The 14,437-nt window shown below is 40.2% G+C and overlaps 1 protein-coding gene across 9 annotated transcripts in view; it reads right to left on the bottom strand.

Annotated features, from left to right (window-relative positions):
- The window catches only part of GLB1 (galactosidase beta 1), a 96,348-nt gene that overhangs the window by 63,892 nt on the left and 18,019 nt on the right, over nucleotides 1-14,437 (bottom strand). For all 9 annotated transcript variants that reach the window (XM_066992325.1, XM_066992324.1, XM_066992322.1 and 6 more), the window contains 9 exons: nucleotides 13,400-13,550; nucleotides 13,030-13,090; nucleotides 11,920-12,014; nucleotides 10,482-10,662; nucleotides 9,491-9,549; nucleotides 8,468-8,589; nucleotides 8,329-8,369; nucleotides 7,733-7,845; nucleotides 4,131-4,205 (listed from right to left, as the gene is read on the bottom strand). In XM_066992325.1, coding sequence (XP_066848426.1) covers nucleotides 4,131-4,205; nucleotides 7,733-7,845; nucleotides 8,329-8,369; nucleotides 8,468-8,589; nucleotides 9,491-9,549; nucleotides 10,482-10,662; nucleotides 11,920-12,014; nucleotides 13,030-13,090; nucleotides 13,400-13,550 — 898 coding nt within the window. The remainder of the gene's footprint in view (nucleotides 1-4,130; nucleotides 4,206-7,732; nucleotides 7,846-8,328; nucleotides 8,370-8,467; nucleotides 8,590-9,490; nucleotides 9,550-10,481; nucleotides 10,663-11,919; nucleotides 12,015-13,029; nucleotides 13,091-13,399; nucleotides 13,551-14,437) is intronic.

Genomic DNA, 14,437 nt, shown 5'->3' on the forward strand with positions numbered 1-14,437 from the left:
TATATGAAAATACGCACTGGTGAAATATTAAAATATACACTATTTTGTGTAAAATCCTTCCATATGCAACAGAAGTCATCCTGAATCACCCATGTACATGAAATTATTTCTTCAGTATATGCACATAGATCTAAATGGACTTTTGAAGTGAGCTTATCTCAGCTTTAATTAGGAACAAGAAAGCAGGAGGCAGCCATAAGCACATAAAGGGTAATAGGGTAACGCCATCGATTCCTGGAGGTTGGATCTCCTTCGCTAGCCCATAGCTAAGCACCTTCACCGTGGCAAAAGACTGTCAGACAAATGATAGCTTCCAAATTTTTGATGAAAAGTAGCTTGCTCCTCTGTTTTCATCTTAAGCGCTTTACTTAAAATAACAACCAGTTTTCAAAGAGTAAAATTCCCCAAATGCTCAGCATTTGCAATGTTAAACTGTAATGCGGGACCCAGTAGGCCACAGGAGATGGAATCGATGGCATCTTTAAAGAGATGGTTATCTTTGCAGAGACACTGACGGAGCTGATAAGATAGAACCAAGCAAAAACCCTATGAACATTCATAGTCTAGACCCCAGGCAGACAATGAAATTAAAAATGAACATAAGTGATGTTAACTTGCACACGGTCACCTGAATGACCTACTAACTGGCAATAAGTGCTGCTTTTTGCCTTGCTGAACTGACTATTAGCTTGTTAAGGTGTCTGCCTCACTTTCTTTTAAGATCCCGCTACCAAGGGGGCTTCTGTTTTTCACATAGGTAGACCACATATGATTCATTTACATACTGGGTTGGTAGAAAGTCGTTTCTTTGCAACTTTAATGGATTACTTTTATTCACTTTATCACTCTTAAGTGTTCTGTACAGAAAAAAAGCAAGATCTGGTTTTACTGCAGGTTCCTAATGATTGCTACTTAGTGGATAATCCGTATCACAACAGAAATAGTAAATTTAAAAAATTACAAATACTGTCAAGAATTTTTAAAAATGACCTGTAAAAACAAAAACAAAACACAAAAACCCCACCAACAGATGACTAACAAATGACAGTAACACTTTCGGAACCTCCAGAGGAAGGTCTTCAAAGTGAAAGACTAAATATGAAAAAAGAAACTCCAAAAAAATAGCTCCAACCAGCAGCATCCTGTTTGCTTAACCCATTTCTACCCTTCAACTCTGCCCCCAGCTCAAACATCTCTGCTGCCTGCTATCCTGGTGTTTGGTATTGCCTGAGCTCCCCACAGTCCAGGAACCACGTACAACTCCAGAATCTACAAGTTAGTAGGCTGCACTGCTGGGGCAGGCATTTCCTTGTAACCAAGCACTCCTTAGTGCCCACCAAATGGTGACCGGAAGCAACCACCTGCTCACAAGCCTGCACTGCCACCAGACACACTGCAGATCATAGAATCATAGAATCACAGAATATCCCGAGTTGGAAGGGACCCATAAGGATCATCAAGTCCAACTCCTGGCACCACATAGGTCTACCCAAAAGCTTAGACTATGTGACTAAGTGCACAGTCCAATCTCTTCTTAAATTCAGACAGGCTTGGTGCAGTGACTACTTCACTGGGAGCCTGTTCCAGTGTGCAACCACCCTCGCAGTGAAGAACCTCTTCCTGCTGCCCAGCCTAAACCTCCCCTGCCTCAGCTTAACTATGACTCAATTTGCCTACAGAAAGAATGCTCCCCACGTTCCGGGTCTTAAACCCCATCTTCTTGCTCACATTTCTTGAGCACATCTACTGCCATTCTTCCTTTGCCTGCGTTCATTCCTCACCTTCAACACTTCTTTTCCATCTCTACAACAAGCTTTTTCCTCATTGCCTGCTTTCCTGTCCTCTTCCATAGCAATGCCATCGTCCCCAGACATCTCTTAATGGATTTTATTACCTCCAAGATAATTCTTTAAAATCATTCAGTAGCTCTAGATGAACACCTGCCTGATCAGGGAATGGCAAAGCTCTAAAAATCAGTTAGATGGCTATGGGCAAAGATCTCTTTTCCTCAAGTACATGTCTTAAACAGGTGATCAGGTACTGAATTGTCACAGAATATCTGGTGGAAAAATTTAGAGAGCAGCCTCCTCTGGTTTCATGAGTCTCCATTCCCTCTTCCTTTATGCAAAAGGATCACAGGAGGTGGTTCACAGCAGTGGATTTGACCCTTTGCATAGCAGACTAACTGCTGAACCCTTACTGTACAACAAAACTTTCACATAGTGCCTGTTATAGCACTGTTATAACAATATGGCTGGAAAGATTGCTATTATAGAATCATAGAATATCTTGATTTGGAAGGGACACCCAAGCATCATGAATATTTGAATATTCCCCCTCTGACACATTCATGCTTCTTCAGACAACAAGGTATATCGGATCTTGTCACAGCAGCGGTGAGAATGCGTCACGGAGTTGAGAGGAGAACTTTGACCAAGACAGTACAAACCCTCTGTGATTTGAGGTTTGTTCCATGTTGCAGTTTAACCAAACAGAGCAGTAAACAGCAGCTGCAGTTAAACAGTGGGTTTGCAGAGCAGAAAACAGCTTTCTTCCCATTATACAATTCTAGAAGCTTTTGGTACAGATGGCAATATATGCACAGACAATGATAGGAACCTCACACCTGTGAGTTTAGAGATGCCATCTTGCTTCCTAGGACTGGTGGGTACAGAGTAACACACTTCTCCTCAAAAAAATCAGGAAGTGTAGTAGGTGACAGGGTTTCCAGTGTGAGAGCCAGGTCAAAGCAGTGATATTTGTGTAAGTCATTTGTCCTGGCTTCTCCTTTTTAAGGCAGGTTTCTGACCCAGCTGCCCTGCAGCTTTCTGTTCCTGAAGGCAGGAAAGAGAAAGTCTTTCCTGTGAAATTGGACAGCCCTATCTGAATGTCATAATCCGTGAGAAAACAGAGAGTCAACATCTAATTGCAAGGCTCGCAAGTGTCTGCAACCCACGACAGCAGCAGAAGTGGCGGGTGCGTAGATAACAGCATATAATTAGTCACTACCAAATATAAGCCAGTTCAGTGAAACCTCATACGGCAACCCTGGCCTAAAAGGTCTGAAGATACTCAGAGGTAGTTGAAAATGATATAGATCTGTGTCAGCTTCACTGGTGAATCATTTTTACAAAAAAATGATTCCTGCCCACCACTTGAGTAGGATGACTTGAAAAAGCCTGTAAAGCCTTATCACTACCAAATTTTGCAACATTTCAGCTGCAGCGCATAACAGATCAGATATGTCATTGACTGAAATGGTGTCTGTCAAATTAACAGTACAAAATATAAATCAAAATGTTATGAAATACAGTATCCAGTACACCAACCACAGTAACCCACCATCTCAAAACAACTAGACTGCAAGCAGCAGAATGAATAAAGCCAAGTTAATACCTGTTTGTCTCTTCAATCCCCTAAACCACATTCTGCACTCATTGCAGGACACTAGTTGTCAACTATATTTCACAGAACCATTCACAGCACTAATTGATGGTGCTACGGACAAATCCCAGCTACTCATGTGCTGACCAGTTACACCTGTGTTGTCAGAGGGGGAATTAACAAGATTGGGGTCTGCACACTTTTCCCTTGACAGGAAACTACTTTCTTTCAATAGCTACAGATTTTCACAGATCTTGCAAGAAACTGTATTGACAAGAGTTTCAAATGTATTGAAAGTGTTCCATACAATTCAAAGTATTTACCTAAAAGATACATAGATCCTACCCATTTATTCACCCTTAGAGGCATCTCTAGCTACAGAAACATACCTCTTGTGCTACCGTTCCCCCAGCTACTTTACATACAAGAGTTTTCAGACAACTATGATTTTCTTATGTTACGAATATATTCATTTCAGTTCAGTAAAACTTCATGTACATACAGAATAAAGTAAAAATTATCTTTTTATATTCAGATAACATATCTATTCATTTTCCAGGAAGGGCATGATTTTTAATTCCCAAGCTCTGTTCTCTCCTTCCTGACAGTTTGTTTTCAAGGTTTTCCTTCCTATTTTGTACAGTATCTAGAGACTGCCATGATACTCTCAAACACAATTTTTGCAAATAAGCAAACATGCAGCATTACAGAAAGACATACTTTGCATATTACAGATGTTAATTTACCTTTTGCAAGTGAACTTTCCCATATGCAAATTTGGATGTTGTTGGAGGGATAAGACCTTCTGGTAACTGGTTATACTAGAAAGGGAAAGAGAAAAAAATGCACATGAAACTTAAATATGAACATGTTTTAAATGAATTCTCACTTTCTACTTTACAACTTACAGAAGTAGAACTTTAGCTAGAAGTAGATAATCTCACTAGTGGATTACACCTGCATCTAGCCTCAAAAGTAAGTTTAAAAAAATCCACCTTACTTGTTCACACGTAGTAAGCCTAATTTTTTAGTAAATACTCACCTAGAGGTAACCATAAAGAAAAAAACAGCAGCATAGTTAAGGAGCTGCAAAGAATCAGTGTTCTTGGAGCCCTCCTGTGGCTACAGCTTGCATTACCATCTCCTACAGCCCTTCCCGAGTCATCCCCAAGTCAATGGGAGCTTGAGTTAACGTTTCCAAGTCTGCAGGGCAATATTTCCATCTGACCCTTCCATCTTCCTTTAGTGGCACTTCCATAAGGGAATTACTAGCTTTATGTCTTTTTTTCAGTGTTATACTCCATGCACAGCGTGCGCACACATGCCTGCTAACCCATTACTGCCTGGGTTGGTTTCTTTTAGAATTGCTTGTGAAAAACTCACAGCCAGCAGAAAATAACTTTGCTAGCAGCTACCAGGCTGCTGGGGCACCCTCTACTCCCCAGTAGCTCAGAAAACAGAAAAAGGAGGCTGTAGAAAAATTCAGATGAAGACAGTCTTAACAGCTTCAAGTTGCTCTCCTCACATGCCACATAAGCCACAGCCAGTTTGTCAAACAGACCCATTCATTCAGTTATGCTTCACTTGCCAGGGGCCCTCAGGGGACATACTGAACTGCTGCAGCCTTCACCCCATCCAGTACACCCCCTCTGTGCTGCCATACTCCTGGTACTGGATCCTGCATTGGCAAGCAATACATTTGACAGCCTCAGTTTATGGAGTTTACCACCTCTTACCCCACCCATACGTATCCATCTGATGCACTCCTCTCATCCCAGGTTCTGGTGCCCCCACCAGCTTTCCAGGCTGCAGAGCTCCACATCAGCTTAGACAGCAGATATGGTCCCACCTTCCCTTGGCCTGTATTCACATATTCTCCCCCACCACCAGGCATCAACAGACCTATTTGCCAGGCCGTTTCAGCATGCTAGACCAGCAGGAAGCTATTGCAGAAACAAAAATATGGAAGTGATTTAAAAAAAAAAAAAAAAAGTCCAAGGAGACCTGAAGCCTCCAAACCCTATAGCAGCAGGCAACCATAGCCTCCCCCACAGCTCCACAAACCCATGAGCAAACCTCCCCAGCTTCCCTCTGCTCCTGGACTAGACAACTAGCTGTCAGTCCCACAGAAACCTGAAAACCTGACAGGGAAGCACTCTGACTGTCAGGCTACTTGTGTTCACTTCGTGCCCTACAACTCTAGCAATAACCACCTGAGATCAGCTTACTGCATTTCTAGAGAGAGGAGGGGCAAAGGATGACCATCGCTTTCTTGGACACCTCTAAGCAGAGGCAAATTTAGACAAGAACTCTCTGACATGTACCCCAGTCCCCTCCTTTCTGAGCCTACACCCTTGTTACCTTCTTCTCATACTGTCCCCTTCTCCCTCTCCTCCCACTATTTGTTCCTTGCTTTATGCCTACTCTTCCTATCTATTATTGTATTTACTACAGGGACACTTTCAAGTTAAAACAAAAGGTTTTTCATAAAGTATAATTTGCTGGGCTTAGACGTGTTATATCCAGCACAAAACTCATGCTCTAAAGCTTGCCTCTGCACCAAGACAACTTTTTGTTTAGTTGTTCTATTTTATTTTTTTAAACAAATAACAGCAGTATAATTCCCAATGCCCTCATGCCAAATCTCAACTATGAACTGATGAAAGCCTGACTGATATTTCTGGTAACAGGTTTACTTCTTCCTCTCTCTATTTGAAAATAATCAAAACAGTTTTCTTAAAAAAAAAAAAAAAAAAAAACTATATTCACCCAAGACAAGAAATCTAAAGTAGAAAATTACAGCCGAAATGGTAAAAATTATAAAATGCTGTCAGCAATTGAAATAGTTTTTTTTTTTTTTTTTTTAGATTGAAAGCCTTCTTCTTTATTACATTTATTACCCGAAAGAAACAGTTAAGGAAGATTAAAGTGAGCTAGTCTTGTAGCACAGCTAACATTCTGAATGCAGTGATTAGTTACAGGCAACTTCATTTTCTTCTGTCAGCTTCACCTCAAACTACGGAGTTGATAGACTATTTATTATGGGTTGAGAAGCCACAGCAGAGACAGGAAAGCTTCACCAAGATCCTATGGATATTGAAGGTTAAAAGATAAAGAAACCACACCAAAAAAGCTGTACCATGACCCAACACACCTTAGTTTACACTTAACGCTTCGGATCTTATCAAAGCTATCTCATTGCACTAGAACACTACTTAAATTTCTGATAGGGATCTTGCCTTGAAGAAAACAACTCAAAAACAGGAAGTTTGGGAATTCTTCTCTTGAGAAAAGCTGCGTCAAGACAGTATGTTCCCCTTGAAAGGCTCTCAAAATTACCCCATGAATGGAAAGCTTAGGGATAATGGAGACATGGTAGAAAATACTCCACCGCAGGCCTTCTACAGGTAGGGAGATAAAGGTATGCTTTACCCTAGAAACAGGGTAACAATTTCAGGAGACCTACTCCCACCAAAAGAGTATCTCCTAGTGCACATGAATGTTTTTGACCTGCAAAAGGGCAAAAAGTATAAGAGTTAGCCTTGAGATTCCCAGGGACTTTTTTTAAGCCTTATCTGAACGGTGTTCAATGCAAGTCTATTCAAAATCCAGATACAATTTCCATATTTCACTTCAAACTCCAGTTTGTAGAAATACCACCCACTTCAAAGCATTTTTACAGCAAAGTTGGTACCACCCATGATCTATCATTTGTGGCATCACAAAAGCAAGATGTGTTCATTTGGATAAGCATGCTCCTTCTTATAGAGACACAGAAACACAACGTGAAGCATATGACAGGCAGCCAAAGATCAAAGCTGCAGCACTACCAGGCTGACACCAAGTGACCAGCCTGAGCTCAGTGCCTGATCAATGCTGCAAGGGAAAAGCCCTGCTCACTTCTCCTCCATCTCTACTCTCAGACATATGCTTCCTGTCTCCCTCTGCTCCCCTTCTGCCATCACTGGTTCTCATCTGATCAAGTAAGGCAAATCAGCTTACTGATCTCAAATTGAAAGAATGCAAACCCAGCAAAAAAGCAGAGTTGAATCATTTCAGTGTCAGACTTGCAACTGGATCCCTTCCTCTGAAAAGGAGGGAGCCTTTAGGACAGTAGAGGTACAACCAGAGAGGTACAAGATCTCCCCCCCCACTTTTTTTTTAAACAACAAACAGTTGAGTTGGCCTAACCACCTTGTGCCAATTTACTTCCTTTACCTACAGAGAACAGTAAATCCAGAAGCAAATTAAAACAACACAAGAGCAAGAGTTTGCAGTACACCCAGAATGTTTCAAAGAACCATTCTATTTCAAAGAACCATTCTAAACATATCCTAGGGACACTCACCATACCAATGACTTCCCTCAAGGCAAAATATTTTTCAGTCAGATCCCCTGCTTCACTCAGTGGAGCATCATAGTCATAACTAGTGGGCTGTGGCATATAAGGCATATTGGCACCTAAGAGAGGTGGGGAAAAAAAGCAATAAAAATGGTGAAAGAATTGTGGTTGGGTTTTTTTTGTTGTTGTTTTCTCTCTCCAAGCGGTTCAACTTTCAGAATTCTCTCCAGTCACAACTGGACTGTACTACATTTTTAGATTCAAAGTAGACCTTGGCACTTGGGATTCAGCATAAAGAATATATTCCCTGTGGAAGACAACATCCTTCTGAGCTCACACTGCTGTGTTACACGGGCTTCAGAAATATTCTGGAGAGAAACAAATGTATCCACCTTTCAAGAGTTTCACAGTATTGAGTAAAGCAGAAGTACCCTTTGCAAAGGTAAATACCATGCCAGTTTAGTAGAACGTACTGGCAATAGACAGAGAACTGCTAATGCAGTCATCTTTTGCCATGTGAAAGCAGGCATAGCTTATTCTTTTACTATCTAACACATAAGCAGTTCCCCTATATCATCAGAATCATTTAAATTATTTCTTACCATTCCAATAGGCAAAGTTAGTTCCACCTATAAACATGTACCTAAAAACAAACAAAAAAGCCATCCAATTAAATCAGGTTGTGCTGAATTGGGAAAAAAAATCTCCCCCCAAATTATCATCTACTGAACACACACTTACAGGTTAACATTAGCACCACATGCCAGGATTTCATTAAGTGTTTTAGCTATGGTTTGTGCAGGCACAACAGAATGACGGTGCCCCCAGTGATCCAACCATCCAGTATAAAACTCAGAATTAACCTGAAAGGAGGAAGGGCAAAAAAGGAAGGGAAAACATGAAGAGGAAACAAGAACAGAACACAATGTGACTTAGGTTACTAACTGTAAAGGAAGGAAAAAGGTACCTTGACTCATTTTAGACATTTTAAAATTACAATAAATATAGCAGAGTATATATTAAAATCAGTCCTTTCCAGAAGATAACTCAAAGATAATAGAGAATTGTTTAAATAATTTTATGTGTACACTTCGAAAATGATTGCTTAAGTACCAGAGAGTATGCATTTCCTTAGAACCCATCAAACTGAACGTGTTGATGCTAAACGCTAAGCTCAGATGTTTGGCACAAAAATAAATGATGGAAGGAATACATTCTCTTTCGATTAATATATGTAGACCAGATGTAACATAAAATAAATCTTTCAAACACTGAAACTCTGTTCTAAACAATTGCGTAGCACAGAAATAAGCTTGCACCCTCAAAGGCCTTCTACCTTTGTCAAAATGTCTTCCAGTGATCTCACATCCCATTATAGCTTGTGTAGAAACTCTAGGGTAGCTGAAAACAGGAAGCAACTTTTAACCTGCCCTTTTAATTTGGCTTTTAACTTCCACCCACACATGTAGCTGACTAACTCACATCTAATCATACTTACTGTTTCCGCTGCTTTGTAAACATTTGTCTTAGCAAGGAAAAATACTGAAAATTAGTATCTTCTAAGACTATACTAATATTTGCAGAACAGCAGTTAATGTGGATTTGACCTACACACAGATAAGCTCCTCAGTTCAGTTTTTCTGACTGACATGGAAATGACATCTTTGTAAGTATGTCCTTAAGAAACTGTCCACTGTTGCCAACTCCTCTATTATTAGCCACTAAGACTAGGAATGATAAAAGAATTTAAGTGAAAAGACATACCAAAGGGCCTGTAGGTTCACTGCTCCTTTGAGCTAAGAATGCTGCTGTGACATTGCCACCTATAAACAGATGGAAGTAAGATTGAGTTGCTACATCCATGACTTTTGCAGACCTCATTTTACTGAAATAGGTTTCTCATCTCCCTTCCAACATCTAGCAAAAAGAGAGACAAGAACCTTACTTCAGAAAATACAGGAATCTATACACTTGATTCTAGTGCTCAAGTTGCAGAACTTAGTTAAAATATATACATAAATGCATACATGATGAGGCCCTGGGCAACCTGATTTAGCAGGTGGCATCCCTGCCCATGACAGGGGGTTGGAACTTTAAGGTCCCTTCCAAACCCAGCCATTCTATTGTATCATCTATGACATATGCAAGCACGCACACACATCTCTGCTTTTAAGACACATCCTCTGAAAACCCAGCTCTTCTCAGAAATGACATCCTGGAAACATAAAACTGAGATGTGACAGAATTACTACTCAGACATTGGAAACTATAGGCCTGGGCTTGTGGAAGCAAGATGATGGGGAAGAACAAAAGCTAGGCAGTCTGTAAAGAGGAGTTTCACCTCTGAGCAACCCTACTGGCTCAAGCACAGGGACTGGAAATTACTTCCATAAGCAGCTCATCATCTCATAAATGACATACATGAAGGAGTTCTTAATTTCGATCCATTTATAAGAAAATGGATTCCTACTAGACATATATCTTTGACTGTAGAGAGAATAATGCACATTAGAAGCCACAAGACAAAAAAAAAAGAAAAAACCTATCTTGGGGTTTGTTTCTTGTGCCTTAAGCCTATTTTGTCAAGTCTGTGCAGTATATGAATGTTCACAGCATTCGCTCTCCTGTTCTATCAAACGGGCACTTTCTGAACACACTACGGTTGCCTGGCCATTCTTCAGGCCTGTATCACTGCAAATTATCGCAGTGTGCACATTTCTAATTAATTTTTTGGTAACAAACAGCTCTCTCCAACCTGGGGCAAAGTCCACTGTTGCGTAAAAACCCTGAAGAGCTCCACATCTCAAGTAAAGCTGGCTTGCACCATCAGTTGTGAACAGTACCACCTCATCCCCAAGATGCTGGCGAAAGAGTTTCTGAAGAGAACGCAGATAATCGTAGTCGCAAGCAAAGTAGCTTCCATACTCATTCTCTACCTGCACAGAGAAAGCAAGTCAGTAAAGCAGTAGCCAATTCCAGTCTGCATCCAACTCCGAAAAAGGGAAGTCCAAATCTACCCCTCCTCTTCCTTTGATAGCAATGCTGAAAATGCCACTTGAATTCCAGACCTGAAGAATAACAAAAGGGACCACTTGTAGGCACTCATTCATCTCACCTGTATCTTACACTGCAGCAGTCACTGTGTGGGGGTAATTTTCCTACAAAATCAGCCTTCAACTCCACATAAAATATCTACCCTAACTACTTCGCAACAGTAATCAAAACATAGTCCCTATTCAAAATGAAGAGCTATGACCTACCTCCCAAAGAGAGCAATAAAAGCATAGAACAGGTCATATAACATGATCAGAACTGCAGTGGAACTGGACTTCCAGAGCAGAGATATATGAATAAAGCTCTGCAACAGACTCAAAAGACTGAGGGGAAAGAGACAACCCTGCTGCTAATGAGAGGTACATATCCTGTCCCTTTCTTAAGGGGATTGCCTTTCAAGCTCCAGATCCAATGCCACACACACCTGAATGCTATTTCTGAAACTCCTGTTATAAACATCTTATTTCTAACTCAGTGCTTTCGCTGAATAGAGATAACACATTATTAAAGAACAATCATCTTGGAAAATTTTTTAAGAAGAGTCTCCTATCATATTCAAGCAAGACAGGGAGTTTAAAATAAGAATCACAGAGCTTTTGCTATGGCCAAATGCTAAGAAAATGGAAAAATACTACCACCTACCTAGTAGTTTAAAAGAAACTATCCACCTCGAATGCACAGCACTGTGTCCTGAAACATTTACAGCTCAAGTTATGTGCTAAGAACTGAAAAGCCTAAATTTTGAAACTGTTCTTGTAACAAGTTTTAGGCTTATTTCATACTGGTTTTGCTTCTATCTGCAGCAAGCCCTCCTGTCAGATGGTTTCACGTAACTAATATATTTTGGCCTTACGTGAGAACTGGATTAAGAATCACATCTAAAAAACTCCACGAGTTTCCTCTACGGCTTTCTGTAATTGTGGGAAGCAACTTTGACAGAGCAGACAAGTGCACTCTGAATTCTGCAGACAGTGCATTCAGTTCTTCACGATAAGGGACTCCACTGATTCTTGCAGCTACCTGAAGCTGCTAAGGAACTTCTGTGTACATTACTACCCAATACCCATGGAACATCCACAAGAACAATATAAGCATCTGTGCTGCTCGGGTTTATTTGATTTTCATAAATCCCCTTTTACCTGCACCATGATGATTGGACCTCCGTTTTGATAGAGGTGAGGCTTCATCTTTGGCAAAAGGACACTCATCCATTTCTCTACTGCTGCCAGGTAATCTGTAATACAGAAAGTATAAATGGTTCATTATTTTTCTACTTCTTTACGTGTTTTTGTTGTTGTTGTTTTATTGTATAAAGGTACTTTTTACCAAGTAAAATGCATAAATATAAATTTCTGATACACTTAATGTATTTAGAACGTCATTTAATGAACTAATGTGCTCTTACACTTGTTTAAAAGTGTCAGCTTCCAGTGCAGTTTACTAAATAATAAAACATTTAAATACTGATGAACTTTGAAAATCACCAGAAAGACTTCAATGTCATCACAGAAGTTGTCCTAATGCATTTCAACAAATGTAGCTACATCTGGACTACTCTTTTAAACAGATAATTTCTCCCACAATGAGCAGAAGTCAGGTACAGTATGGATCTATGTCTTTGTCCCCTTATTCTCTCCCCAACAACCACATTAATATCCTGTCTCATCTTATCTTTACACATCCTGTCCATGACCAGGTAGCACATAAGAGTGCTCTAACTAGCTCTGGACTTACATGCACACTGAGCAGGCAGGAAGAACCCCACAAAGAAGAGCCAGCTGACTGCTGAAAAACTCAATGCTGAGAGCTACCTGCCTTTTCTTCAATGGTAACAATAAACCAACATTACCAATTTTACAAAACTTGTTAATAGGTTTGAAACATAACAGTTTTGAAGTTTGGTTGAAACTGATGGTTGTTTCAGAAGTTCCTCAGAAAAGGTCTGGAAAGGGAGGAATGAAGAAGCAGACTGCATAATTTGTACATTCATTTTCTTGGCAAATCAACTGCTGAGAAAGCACTGGTTCTAGGATAAGAAGCATCTACAAGAACCTGAAGGGCTAAGTCTTACAATTCTGTAATCACAGAAGACGCATGATTTTCAACCCTGTTTTGTTTATTCCACCTATTTATTGAACACACAATTTTTAATCACAATCTTGAAATACGAATTACCTGGAAATAACCTCAAAGAGCAAGTCAGTTTGCTGCTGAATTATATTTTTGCCAGTCCTTTCTGATGCTCTTACCTGAATCAGAAGACCTGAGAACAATAGATTCTTTCTCCAACAGCCATGCTGGAAGACCTCCCTGGGAAAAAAATCAGAACCGTTTCAGTGATTGTTTTTAGGATATAAGAAGAATTCAACATGTTATCAAAACATGTACCGAAACTGAAGATTTGTTTTACATAAGCAAGTCATAATTTCCCATGGAACAGCACAACTACTAAGTTGCATTGTAAGAAGTCACTTAGGACACGTGGGTTTAAATATGCTAAACCAAGAGTCTTGTCTAGGACATTAGTATGTTTGTCTACTTTAAGACAGAAATACTTGCATTAGATTTACTCTAGAAACAAGATAGTTGTAACAACATAGTTGTAACAAAAGGCTGTACCATATCCCATTCTGCACAGATGTAAGGTCCAGCTCTCAGGATCACCAGCAAGCCAGTTTCATCAGCAAGCTGCAGGAAATACTCCAGATCTCTGTCACCAGAGAAATCATACACACCCATCTGGGGTTCATGGTAGTTCCAGGGCACATACCTATAGAAAGAGAACGTCATTTTCCATTAAGAAACTAAGACTAAACCAGAACTCCAAATAATTATTTGCACTACACACCCCAGGGATCTGTAAACCTGGTCCAAACTGGTCTTCAGATCAGTAAAATACAGAAAGAATTCTAGAGTACTTCCTGTGGCAGAAGGTATTAAAATGAGTAACGAAATAAGGCTTATTACTTTGCACTAAGTCTGAAGGAGTCCATATCCATCCAAAAACACATTTTGGTACTGCCATTTTGAAATCATAACATCTATTCCAAAATTTAAGTAGTTAAGAGTCAGCTGCCAGTAGTATAGTGGCAGTAGATTTGTGCAGAGATGAATACCCACACAAGTGGTGGTCAGAAATAAGCTTACAGAAAGAATCATGCAGCCCTTAGCAGATTTACCACCCAGTTTACACGGGCACACCAGCTTGGCTGACAGGTCCATACTGTTGCCACTACATAGACCTTCAAAATGTGTAAGCCTCAAATGATACTACATCTAGGTCCTAAAAGTCTTCACTGACCCAAAGCAATGCGGGTGCTGGAAAAACAACATGGGATGAATGGTCACAGAAGAGGATGCTAAGGTGCTTGGAAACCTGGACAAAGTTGAGCCTCATTTCAACCAAGTAATAAAACTGCCAAATAAGCAGATCAGGATTTGAGAAAACACCCCTTTCCTATTTCCAGGACTCCAGAAACCACAACCTCAATGCAGAATATCTCCCAGAAGATAAAAATACTCTCAGTTGCAAGATAATAAAGAAACATGTTACCTAACAACTATTAGGAGAACTGTTGTATCTTATAGCACTTGCAGAAAGGCGATGAGAGATTTGCCTTAGGAATGTGCTAAGTGGCAGTCATAGCAGGAACAGAC

The sequence above is a fragment of the Anser cygnoides genome, chromosome 2 (assembly GCF_040182565.1).
Source record: "Anser cygnoides isolate HZ-2024a breed goose chromosome 2, Taihu_goose_T2T_genome, whole genome shotgun sequence".
Taxonomy (NCBI): Eukaryota; Metazoa; Chordata; class Aves; order Anseriformes; family Anatidae; genus Anser; species Anser cygnoides.